At 54.2% G+C, this 13,004-nt stretch overlaps 1 protein-coding gene across 2 annotated transcripts in view; it reads right to left on the reverse strand.

Moving 5' to 3' along the window:
- Positions 1-319: 319 nt before the first annotated feature.
- The window catches only part of Sbk1 (SH3 domain binding kinase 1), a 44,453-nt gene continuing 31,768 nt past the window's right edge, over positions 320-13,004 (reverse strand). For both annotated transcript variants that reach the window (XM_032892681.1, XM_032892680.1), the window contains exons 2-4: positions 5,315-5,547; positions 4,103-4,305; positions 320-3,518 (exon numbers count right to left, since the gene is read on the reverse strand). In XM_032892681.1, coding sequence (XP_032748572.1) covers positions 2,688-3,518; positions 4,103-4,305; positions 5,315-5,540 — 1,260 coding nt within the window. In that variant the 5' untranslated portion in view covers positions 5,541-5,547 and the 3' untranslated portion in view covers positions 320-2,687. The remainder of the gene's footprint in view (positions 3,519-4,102; positions 4,306-5,314; positions 5,548-13,004) is intronic.

Below are 13,004 nucleotides of genomic sequence, written 5' to 3' on the forward strand. Positions count from 1 at the left end.
AGAGAAGAACCCACAGAGCAGCAAAGCTACACACACTCCCATTGTTAGACTGCCACTGATATGTATACCAAAGGTGCTCACTAAACACTGCCAAGACGGTGGCGAGGAGCTTTCTATTCTAGTACGGGCAGCATGGGCCTAAGCTGAAGCTGAATTCCAAGCTAGGACAACTCTCTGCCCCTCTCGAAGAATGTTCAGGAAGCATGCTCCCCCCTCAGCCCTGGCCTCCCCCTCAAGAGACCTGGACACTGCAGATGCTACCCCAGAGTATGCTGGAAAGGAAGATCTGTGCACCCCTCCGAACCTGCAGCTGAAACAATCATTTTTCTAAATTTTTATTTTATAGCAATTGTCATAGTTAGAGAAGTAAATAACACATTTAAAAACCTCCTTAGGGCCAAAGGAAGCCAGAGTATTTACAAACACATGGGGTAGGAGTGGGAAGACAGGGGTGTGAGGCTCTACAGCTTGAGAACCCAGGCTCTGCCCCAGACTGGGACACTGATGCCAACCACCAGGCCTGTCCTGTGGGCTCAGGGAACGTTACACAGCCACAGGGCTCTCCCGCTCACAGAACCTGGTGGGAGACCTCTAGCTACCCCGAGGCCTCACCTCCCATCCAGGGAACTCCCCTACACCCCACAAGCCAGCTCAAAGGGGCCCCTGGGAAGCACCAAAGGACAGGGGGCAGTGTGAGGGAAACACAGGCTGGGACAGGTGTCAATAGATGATTTGGCCTGCCCTGGGGTGAGACAGAGATGTGCACATATGTGTGCATACGTGAACAAACTGTACTTCACAGAAAAATTGCAAAGGAGGAGGTTCCTCTGTGGTTTGTCTTCTATGCCTCCATGTCTACTATGTTACTAATTTTTTGCTATTATTATTGGTTTCTTCAACAGTGACAAACTGAGGTAAACATCTGTAACCAACACCTCTCCTAAGGGGCAAAGGGTCCCAACCCAACCGACATAGACAGTACCAGCAGTGGCAAGAGCAGAGGCTGACCCAGCCTGAGTCCTGTTCGGGGTCAAGCTGGTTGCTACCTCTAAACAATGGGGCTGGGCTACCTACCTAAAGTCTCTTCTGAGGACTACCATCCTAGATACTACAAGGGAGAAGCCTCCCACACAGGATCTCAACAGAGAGGGCGCTTATGGGATGCGGGATGTCTACTGTGGAATCTCGCTTCCTTGTTATTGCAGATCAGGGTGGAGAGGCCTAAGGCAAGAGGAGAAGTAGCGGCTGGGAAGGAGGGCCTAATGGCCCCAGGTGGGCCAGGGCAGTGATGGGGGCCTTCTGAGACTCGGCTCTTGGCAGGAGGAGGGGTTTGCTACTTACCTGGCATATGTGGGCCCTGTGTCCACTAGGGAAGTGGTGGCACCCCAGGAGAGTAGGACCAGGCCCTGGAGCAACCACAGTTTGTAAACTGGACTCAGGCAGGGCAGGGAGACCTATAGCCCTTTGTGGTGGGAGTAAGGGGGTGTGTAGAGGTGGGGGCTCCGGGCTGAGGGGTGGTTGGTGCCCCTTGTAGCCAGCCAGCCCCAAGATGGAACCTCCTTGAATGACCAGGGACTTTTTGGAGGGACCTAGGAGAGGCAACCCAGGTTGGCCAGTTGGGTGGTGCCAGGTAGAAGGCTCAGCCTCCTGGGTTAAGGTTATTGCAGGGTTCCTCAAGCCTCTTGTGTCGGCTCCCAAAGGAGAGCTGGGGCAGGGTGAAGTCCTGTTTTGCTGCCTAAGAACCTGAGCCAACAGCAGGTATCTCCTGGGATTCCCTGAGGAGTGTGGTAAAATAGGCCTGGCTCTTGGCAGCTGCCTGGTGAGGTGTGTGGACACTGAAGTCAGCAGACACACGTCACATTCACTCCTGTCATTTCAGTGGCGTCCTGTCCCATCCGTGATGTGCTCCGCTCCTGAAAGGGTACTGGCCTAGAACCGAGGCTCAGGCATGTGACTCCAACAGAAACCCAGGAATAGCTGACACAATTGTTCCCCTGCTTGTGGAGTGCTCAGGGAGGGAGCAGCTGGGCTGTGCATGTACTCCCTAGCCCTAGGGACACAGGAGTGCCGAGCCTCCTGTTCCCCAGCCATCTGCTCCCCTACTCCCAGGAGGGGCACACATTGGAGCTCTGTTCCCAAAAGCCTCGTGGCTGCGGTAATAGCTCTCCCTCCTGGGTTCAAAGTCCCTATCAGCGGGAGGAAGTGAGGGGTATCACTAGATACTCAGGTCTGTTCCTGCACACAACTTTTGCTACATGTAAGGGGCTTGGCCTCTTCCTCTGACCTCCTGGACACCATTGTTATCAACCTAGTGCCTGTCCCTACCAGTTTCTAAGGATCTCGTGCCCATATCTGCCTGACACCAAAGCCCCCTTTCTGTGCCCAGGTTTGGATGGAATATTGTAGGGTTATCTGCCAAGGGGTATGAAGCGCCAGGAGTGTTCAGGTTCCAGAGCTCAGAGTCTGGCCCACAAGCTCCCGGCCTTTGTCAGGGGCCTCGGCTGCTCTGTGCTGAGGCCGGCCATATGCACGGTCATTTTGCTAGCTATGTCACCAGCCCACCACCCACCCGGTGTCTGGGCCTCCTAGTCTATGCTACTCCTTCCCACTGCCGCGCAGCGGCTGCTCCTTGTCCCTAGTACGGGTTAGAGCGCGCGGCTTCCCCGCAGCAGCTGTGCTGCAGCGGCTCAGACGCAGATCTCGATGGCTGTGGCCAATACCACCTGCCCTTTGCTCTTGTCCGCACGGCCGTCGGTCCTGCCCGGGGGTGCGGGCGGAGCCAGACCAGCCTCAGGTACGGGTACTGGCACTGGCACTGGCACTGGCACGGGTACCACGGGCCCTACGCTGGGTGGGGAAGGCCGCGAGCCGTTGCCACTCTCGGTGAGCACAGTGCGCTTGAGTGGCCCTGGAGCCTCAAGGCGCAGGGGCCCAGGCAGGCGGTCCCCAGGTGGCTTGCGTGCGCGGTGCGATGGCCGCCGCCGCAGCTCAGATGTGAGCTCATGCTTGAGGAAGCGAAAGACCTCCTTGGCGGGCCCACGCCGCTCAGGCTCCAGCGCCAGAAGCCGCTGGAACATGCGTAGAGCGGGCTCCGTAAAGCGGCGCCACTGGGATGGCAGCCCGGGCAGGCGACCCCGCTGCCAGCGCACAAATTCCTCGAAGAAGGCATCGGCACCTGACGCAGCCTCCCACGGGAAGTTGCCAGTGAGCACGCAGAAGATGAGCACGCCGAATGCCCACACGTCCACGCCCGTGTCCACCGCGAAGCCATCGGCGCGGCCAGCCTGGCACACCTCGGGCGCTGTGTAGGGTATAGTGCCGCTTACACGCTTCACACGGCAGCCCACGCGCCGCGTCATGCCGAAGTCAGCCAGCTTCACGCGGCGGCACTCACGGTCAAACAGCAGCACATTCTCGGGCTTGATGTCGCGGTGCACCAGCTGCCTGCTGTGCATGAAGTCCAGTGCCAGCCCCAGCTGCTGCACACAGCGCTTCACCGTGTCCTCCGGGAGCCCCACCTGTTAGGAACAGAGAGAGTTGCTCAGGAGTAGCCAGGCCCGCCGGCCCTCATCCCAGTTCCTTCTTTTAGACCATGTCACCTGCCCACTTGGGGGCCACAACTCTCCTGCAGTCCTCTGAACCTGTCTTGATCCTGGTGCCTGTTTGTCCTCCTCCCAACCTGGTGGGACACCCCTCCTGTTCCTTTGCTAGGTGGCTTTTGACCTCGACCTTCACCCAAGGGGAAAGATCCCAGCCATGTACCGGGATCCTCCGCGGTTTGCTGCAGAGACCTCTGCGGCCTCAGTGCTTGTTCATTCACTTATTTATTATTTGCAGTGCCGAGGAGGAGTCAACCCAGGCTCATATGTATGCCAGATGAACACTACCACTGTTACACTCTGGGTTTTCCTGATAGGGTCTCAAGGTGGTACAGAATCCATGATCGTCCTGCCTTCGCCTCACTTCCTTGTTGCTGGGATTACAGGCATGCACTACACCATCCCCAGCCTTCTGATGATCAACCTGTTCAACTCCTTCCAGGATTTCATACTCTGGCAGCCCCAAAGCCCATCTCCCCTCTCACTGCCACTATCTGAAGTACCTGAGGAGGGATGATGTCAAACAGGTCCCCAGCAGGTGCATACTCCTGAGCAAAGACATAGCACTCCTCCGTCTCGAAGACCACGTCGAAGACCTTGATGATGAAGGGGCTAGACGATAGGCTGTTGGTGATGCTCACCTCACGCAGGAAGTTCTTTAGCTTGGTCTTACTCTTATTCACAAATTTCAGGGCCATTTTAGTGCCTGTCAGGGCCACAACAACGGCAGTGAGACCCTGTCTCTGACACCCCACATCTGGCTGGACAAGCTGTCGCTGCAATGGGCTAGTTGGTGGCCAGAGCCAGTGCGATGGCCTCATGGCGCAGATGGGAAACTGGCCCGGTAAAGAGAAGAAGCCTGTCTAAGTCCACCATGCAGAGCGGTGTGGACACAGGTGTGCTACCTCTCAGCCCCTGATGTGAAAAATAGCCAGGAGGGCTTACTGCCTCCTTCCCCGAGTTGTTTTCCTAACATCCTGTCTACTCGTCTATCAAATTTATCTCCCTACCTAGAACACCACTCCCTGAGTGGTACCAGTGTCTCCAGAATTCACCACAGAACAACTCATCAAATGCTTGCCAATGGGTGGATAAGTGAGTCCCCTGTAGGGAACTAGTCCTCCAAACTGGGCGGGCATGAGTACTGTACTGGGCACGCAGCTATGCAAGAGCAACAGAATGCCACGCATCATAGGCCCGCCCTTCCTTCCTAAGCAGGGAAAATAAGTTCCACTGCCCAGGCTCATACTGGAAGCACCAAGGCGTCCCAATGCAAGTGTTCTGCAGCTGCCTTGGTTCTCTGTCTTAGAGACTCCTCCTACCTGGTCAGTAGAGAGTGCCATCCTAGTTCAAACTCACTGTAGTGCTGTGGCCTTGGCTGCCTGGCCAAGGGTCTGTGTCCTTATTGGAGAAACATGTCCAGACCAATCCCATAGGGCCATCTCCCCATACTCTCTAAATAAGGTGTCTTGTTCCCAAAGACCTGTCCTCACCTCTGCCCAGCTCCTCAGCATCAGGTGTCACCAATGTTCTTCATGCACCCTTTCAGCAGTATCTTGTCCCTGCGTTCATCTGTCTCAAAGGCACTCAGATGGCCCCAAAGTAGCCTAGCCTTGGTTTGGGCACGTTGCCAACTCCTCCTGCTCTGCCCTCTTGCTGGCCTCTGTCCAGGCATGTCCCCAACCTTAATACCCTGCCACCCTACCAACACTCACCTGTGCCCTTGTAAGCCACCAGGTCGACCTTCCCGTAGGTCCCTTTACCCAGCTCCCGCACGAGCTCGTAGTGCTTGGTGACATCGCTGGCAGCCAGCGTGCGCAGGGTCAGCGCCTGCATGTCCTCCGTGAGGAGGGGCACACCTGCACCAGGTACAGGGGCGGCCCCCGGCCCACAGCAAGGCAGGGAGTGGAGCGGTTCAGGCTCAGGGCAGCCCACGCTCATCTTCTCCCTGTTGTGGGGTATGGCATGATGAGTGACAAGCCCCCTCACCATCTTCCTCCCACCCCACCCCCAGCGCCTAGGAGATTCCCAGCTGGGCCACAGGGAGGCTAGGCGTCATTATTCGACACCGTCCCTGAAGTTTCTTGAGAAAGTCACTGTCCCTCGTTAGCGCTGTGTATCACAGACCCATTTGTCTCACGCTAACCCACACAGTACCCAGCAAGCACACAGGTTTATGTCACAAAGCAGTGGCCACACATATGTTCTCATTCACAAGTTCTGGGTTTCTGTTGTGGGCGGTGCTGGGGAGGGTGTCAAACCTACAGTTCTGCACATGCTAAGCATGCAATCTGTCACTGACCTACAGCCCTAGCCTTATTGACGAATAACGACGAAGCATCTGTTGTTTGCCAGGTGACATCGGAGCCTTTGGGGATCAGCACTGCACAAATACAGGAGAATCCATGCCCTCGAGGTTCATGCATCAGAAAGATGGGACAACAAACACGGAGAACCTATGAATGGCATTTCCCAGTGAGAGGCAGAGTGGGCTCGAGAGCATAGGCTGGGGCAATGAAATCTAATACCTCAGCCACACCATTTCACCACACAGGCGGGAGAGCGCCAGTGTGGCCACACAGGAACAACGCATGCAGCCATGACCAATGGCATCCCCGGGGAAAACACATGCCCTCTGGTACATACAATACCTATAGCCCACCTGTTCCACAGAAGTCCTGCCTGTCCTCTACAGCCCCAGCCTGAGACCCCTTTATCCACAGCAGTGGTGGTCTTCAGGCATACGTCCCTCACAGCTGCTGTATGCTTCCACACGGACCATCACCCTCTGCCACTCAAGTGTGGGCAGCAGGGTAGAGCACCATCGGCTGAAGCCCAAGGCTGGAGACTGACTGACAGTAAAGCCGATACCCAATTTGGGGCCCTTATGCCTGCTTTCCACCCAATACTTTGCTTCATTTTTCTGTGGCTTTACTGGGGTTTGCTTGGTATATGATAAACTACATATTTAAAACACGATTTGATGAGCTTAACACATAAATATTCATGAATCCATCACCGCAATCAACATAATGAGCATATCTGTCATCCCAGAGTTTCCTTTGTCCCAGTACAAGCCTGCTCTGTCCCCATCCTTATCTTCCAGGCAGCCATCCAGAACCTTCTCTCAGCTGTGTGTGTGTGTGTGTGTGCGTGCGCACTGGGAGAAGAGCCTCTCCCAGGTACACTGGGCAGGTGTGTGCATGTGCATGAGTGTTATCAGCACTCAGACCTCCCACTGGCTGCCTCTCATGCACCTCCATTAAGCCTCTTATCCCTGAGCCCCCTGCCCACATCACAGTTATATACCAAGTCCTTATACCAAGGCATGACCTCTCAGGCTGGGTTTGAACACCCAGTGTCACTTACTAGTTGGACACCTTGGGCAGGTTACATGTGTGCCTGTTTCCTCATCTATCAGGTTAACAGAACTACTTCCCATGAGGCTCTGTGAGGTTAAACAGCAGGAAGCACCGGTACACTGTAGGTGTGCGCCATGCCAAGTCTCCAGAGTCGCAGCTCCAGACAGGCTCCATGGGTGACCTGGTAAGGGTGCAGTTGCTCCTCGGTTTCAGGGCTGCGAGGACCATACATCCATGCTGACTTGTGCATTCCCAGCCAGAAGCTGGGGTGTTAGAAGCTCCCACCCGCCATGAGCCCTGGCCAGCCACTCCCTTCCAGGTCAAGCCCTTTCCCCTGTCTTCCCTTCCTTTAGGCAGCACGACCCAGCCTCCCACTTCACACAGAGAGGAGGAACATCGGGAGGGAACTTCCTGGCCTCCCACCAGCCATAGGCGGAGTTCCATCTGTGCCGTCTCCAGCAATGGCTGAGACAGAGGCCCCCTCCCTGCACTGGCTCCCACCTCGTCTACTTCCTCAGGCTCCTGCTCTCTCCATTCATGAACCAGCTCTGTTCCTAGACCCTGTTCCCACAGAACTGTCCCACCCCCAGCTGCAGCCTTTTCTGGGTTTTATTTTGACTTTGGATGTCACAGCATCACCCTGGGATCTAGTCTGTGGCATGGCTCTCCTGTCACAAACCCAGAGGACAGTGGGAAACCCAGTCCGGCTCCCCTCACACTGTGGCTGGGCTCTGTTGTAGTGTCCAGGCTACAGTTCTACCTCAGCCATGACTGAGCCATATTGAGGAACTGGGAGGAGTGTCTCAGCTTCAGGGACCACTGAGTTCTGTCAAATGTCCACCACCTACCTAGTGAGGAAGACAAGTTAACTAGCTTCATCTCAAAAGGGAAGGGAAACCAATTTTGAAGGTGTGCCCAGGCCGTTGTCTCTAACCTTTCAAGGACAGTGTGGGGTTTTCCTGAGGGTTTCTAATGAATAGATGGCCCTCTAATCTGGAGTCTTCCTTAACCCCCAGGGAGATGCCGGGCTGCTGTCCTACCCATCTGATATTGTGTGCACTCCTGGAGACAGACAGATGGCCTAGTGCTCAGGCATGTGTTCTCTGATACAACTCCCCCACTGAGAGCATCAGCTCTGCTCCGTCACCTCAGAGGGTTTCTATGTCGTCTGGAACTTTGACTGACACTGTAAAAGGCTCTACTCCTTCCAAGTGCTTGACCCCTGGCCTCAGGACTGCCTCTACGCACTCAAGCCAATGCACTGCCTCTGCAAACTTTAGTAGCTGCTAGACAGGTCACTGTTCTTAAACCCCTCTATGACTTCCTGTTCCCCTGCCTGACCTCTCAAGTGCCTCTGTCCTTGGGTCCCTCTCCTCTATTATCCTCCGCTGCCCAGCAGGTGCAGTCACTGGCACTAAAGAACGTGCATCTGTGCCTCCCCTGCTGATCAGGAGGGGTACGACGTCAGCTGTGCCTACCTGTCATCAAGTCAAGAGCACCTGAGGGCAGAGGCCAGCCCCATCCCAACCCATCCTGTATTGCACCCTAAATTTACTGGGTAAGTTTCGGGGCTGCCCAGCTGTCCTCTTCCTGCAGTCAGGTTCTCCACAAGGTGTCAGCAGGAGGCAATGACTGACTCCACACGTCTGTCCCTGCTGCTGCTGTGCCATCCCTCAGGTACACACTGCCTCTGACCCAGTTACCAAGCATGACTTAGCGGCACAATGGGGAGCTACAGAGATGACACGAGCCTGGAACAGTCCTTCTGTGAGCCATTTCAGCTGAGTGACCTACGGCCAGTCCTGGGCCTCAGTTTACACATCCACACATTAAAGAAAACAAAAACATTAACCCAACAGTGCCTACTGCAGCCAACCCATTATGAGGACTCGCAGTCGGTCTTAACTCTACAACACAGTACTGTTATTCCATGATGAAATGAAGCAGAGACCAGTAGCCTACCCGCAGAAACACAGCTCACTCTGGAACCGGATCTAAATCCCATGCTTTAAATCAGTTCTTTCTTAAGACAAGTGTTGGGAACAATACACCCAGATCCTGCAGTAGCTGCGTTGGAACCTCTGCCAAGGAAACCCATGTCATCCTCACAGCGCTGTCACGTGGCTCCTGGTGTATGTGACAACTTGAGACTGAGTGAAGCACGACATGTCTAGCTCCTGAGTGGTTGGAAGGATAAAGACATGTCTGACATTAGGGGACCACTGTTCTCCAGGTCCTGACACATACCCTTTTGAAGGTACTCAGCTACAGAGTGTGCCTGTGAACTCCCAGCAACCAGGAAGTAGAGGTCTCTGTTGACCTTTGTTTCCTCTCTGCTGGTGCTCAGCAGGGCATCCTCCCACACTCTGGGTGACTGCTGCCCCAAGAGACCCTTTGAGAGGTACCCTACCAGGGTGTGTCCCATCTGTGTAGTGATCTGGAACTTCCCCCACCCACCAGGGAGATGCTGGGCTGCTGTCCTGACCATCTGATGTGTACACTCCAGGAGACAGAGATGGACATCCTAGTGTGCAGGCACAGCAGTCCTGGCTCTGTCACATGCTGGAGGGCCACCAAAATGGGGGAGGGTTTCCCAAGCAAGAAGCAAGACTGAACCGCCTACCACTTCCTGTTGGCAGGCAGCCTGGGTTGGGTGCCACCCTGTGATGCTACACCCAGCACAGAACCTAGCTCACAGTGCTTCGGAACTCTCATACTTCACCACAGCAGAGACAAACGCACACAAGCCATAAGCGTATGCACACACACAGACATCAAACATGCACACAGACATACAAACACACGCACACGCAACAGCACCACCTTGGTAACATTTTCCTTGCTAAGTCCTCACGAGAACCCTGAGGAGAGGGCAAGGAGCTGCCTGTGCTTTACAGAAGCACTTACCTGTGGTGTGACGCACACACCCATGAACACAGCAGTGATTTCAGTAAGTGTACAAACTGGGCAGCCACTGTCACCATCGAACGAAGTTCTCTGTTTTACAGATAACAACAGAGGCTCAAGAGTGTGGTGACTTGTCTGTGGCTATGGCAGACAGCCAGCTGCCATCAAACGGTCTCCTCTTCCACATTACAAAGTCACACTCATCAGTTTCCTTCATGTGGCCATGTGGCCGGCTCCCCCCACACTGGGACACGAACAGTGACGTGTTACTGCCAGCTCGGGACTTTTTCCAGGTGCAGAAGCCTTCTGGATGCTGACTTGAGCAGACGACTCCCAAACCCTCAAATGTGGTAGAGCCCCCACTAGAGGCCCCCCAGGAGGGGTGAGGATGACCCGCCCTGTATTGTTCTGTGAATTTCTGTGTTCCACCCCTGAAGCGAGGCTTGTGGCAACAACTACTGCTATGCTCAGGAAGGGCTGTGCAGTCAGGAGGCAGAACTGTTTTGTACCTGCCTGGAACATGGTCAGACTACCAAGAACGGTGACAGAGATCAAGGACAAAAATGCCATCACAGGAGTGGGCGGAGGGTGACCCATCTGCAGAGAGGGGGTTTTGCCTCATCCTGTTGGTGAGAGAATGGCACCGCTGTATTTACTGAGCACTCTGGATGCTCTGAGCATAGTGGGCTAGACTTACGGAAAGTAACAATCACAGCGAGTGCTATGGTTGCTACACCCTCACTTCCAAGTCCAGCCGTGAAACCTAATTGCTTTTTTTTTGTGTCCTGCATAGCCCATGCCAGCTCAAACTCTTATTCCTCCTACCTCAGCTTTCTGGGTATTGGGATTACAAGCCTGTGCCACCACATTCGGATCTGTCTTTTTAATAGTATTAAGTGAGATCTGGCCAGATGTTGGGGCACATACCTTTAATCCCAGCACTTGGGAGGCAGAGGAAGGTGGATCTCTAGAAGTTACATAGAACCCTCCTTGAAAAAGAACAGACAAACAAAGGAGAAGGAGGAGAAACCTGGGCAGGGGAGGTGAGATGGTTCAGTGGGTAAAGGTGCTTACAGAGCAAGTCTGGTGACCTTAGTTCAATCCACAAGACACTTTAAGGTAGGAGAGAACTGTCTTCACAAAGTTGTCCTCTGACCCTCACATGCACACTAAGCATGTGTGTGTACACCCACCCATAAACATATACTATGTACACACACACCCCATATACAACAATACTAATAAGTATGATTTTAAAAAGACAAACTTGGAAACTACTTAGAGGCAGGGTCCTTTCAAGGGCTCATCCTAGTCTTTGTTTCCTCTCCACCTTCTACCATTGGATGCCCTTGACCTTGATGTCCTTCCCTCTAGAACTGAGACATGCATCTGCTCGCTACAACCGCCCAGTTAGAGGTCCTTGGTGGCAGAAGCAGCAAGCAAACCAAGACGGTTATTGGGGTACACATGGACTCAAAGCTGGCAGAGCTGGATGTAGACCTGGGGCTCCTGTCCTGTAGGGCTCTGCAAGGCAGACATGGTACAGAGAAGAGAAAAGCATTCTCCATCTCTGGGGGGGTGCAACAGAGGCTAAAACTACCTTTGGGGACTGGGGGGTTATGAGATGAGGCAAGGCCAGGTCTTTCTTTTTTGTTTGTTTTCTTACTCTGACTGACCTGGAATTTACTGTCAACAGGATGGCTGAGAACCTGTGCTCCTCTTGCCTCTGACTTCTGAGGGCTGGAATTACAGGAGTGAGTCACAATGCTTGGCTCCAGCTGAGCCTTTCTGATCCTTACACTAGAGTCCCAAGAGTCTCTGTCCTATGTCCAGGTCCCCTCCCTTGGGCCCTGGACCTACACTGTGTCCCATGCAAGGGCAAACTCCAAGGGTGTCTTAACAAAAGCATGGCCACTCTGGCTCTGACTACTCACCCTCCCGGTGGGGACATCTGTGTGGTAGAATTTCAGAACTGAGTGGGGGCAGCTCAGGGCCTCTCTCCCTTCCATCAGTGAAAGACAAGTGAGCTGCAGCTGCATTCTGACTCCAGCCCCAGTCCTCGCCCTGCCTCCCTCAGAAGTCCTTAGACTACCATCAGACGGACGCTTTTCTCTCTGCACTTCTTTCAGTTAACACACACAAGGTAAGGACCTGGCATTTCACACAAGCCCGCCCGCCTGCCCGCCCGCCATTGCACCTTGCCCCCCCCCGCCCCAGCCAGACTGACAGTCAGATTTGACTCACTTTTTGCCTGGCTCACAAGGCTGCAATGGAGTTTGGATCACCTGACTGTTATCTGAGACAGGGTCTTGCCAGGGTGGCACTGAATTCTCCATCCTCCTGCCTCCCGCCACCCCCTGAGTGCTAGGACTACAGCTGTGCACTGCACTTGGCCGTGCAGTGCTGTGGTGGCTCCTTGAATAGCCATGTGCTGTTTCCTTGGGTAGCGGCCATGTCTTGCTCTCTACACTGCTGTCAGGGGCAGGCCTGACTCAGGGATCCATTATTCCATCTGTCTTAAGATGGACATGTGCCCAATGGTGACCCGCTGCAGCCAAGCCCTGGGACGTCTGCAGGAGCTGTGGAGAGGCCAAGCAGAGGACACAGGGCTACAGCTGTGGGGCTGGCCACACCTACAGGGAACCTGCCTGACAGTAGGGTGGCAGAGATGTGCTGAGGCCACTTATGCTCCTGGACATTTGCTTCATGAATCGGTGATTTCTGTTCTGGCTTAATTAAGCCAGCTGAGTTTATATAACTCTCAAGCTAGACTCCAGACGAGTGTACCTAAAACCCAGCGAGAAAGCCGCAAGCTCCTTGAAAGCCAGCCCCGCCTTAATCATCTTGCTATTCCCAGCACTGAGCCAGGGGGTGACAAATGCCGGTGAATAATTCCTTACGTGTTTGGAAGTTGTAACTTTTTATATCTTGGCTTTCCTGAATATGACCCTGTAGGCACACAGTTATTTTTCTAGCACCACGTGAAGAACTGTTCGCCCCATTCTGCAGATGGACAGACTGATGGTCACAGTCACAGTCAGTGGTAGGCCACCTCAGGAGCCAGCATGTCTTTGGGGTGAAGTGCTATTGTCCTCTAACAGCCCGAGGCCCAGGTGGCATGGCAGAAGAAGCTGTG

Source organism: Rattus rattus, chromosome 2, assembly GCF_011064425.1.
Source record: "Rattus rattus isolate New Zealand chromosome 2, Rrattus_CSIRO_v1, whole genome shotgun sequence".
Lineage (NCBI taxonomy): Eukaryota > Metazoa > Chordata > Mammalia > Rodentia > Muridae > Rattus > Rattus rattus.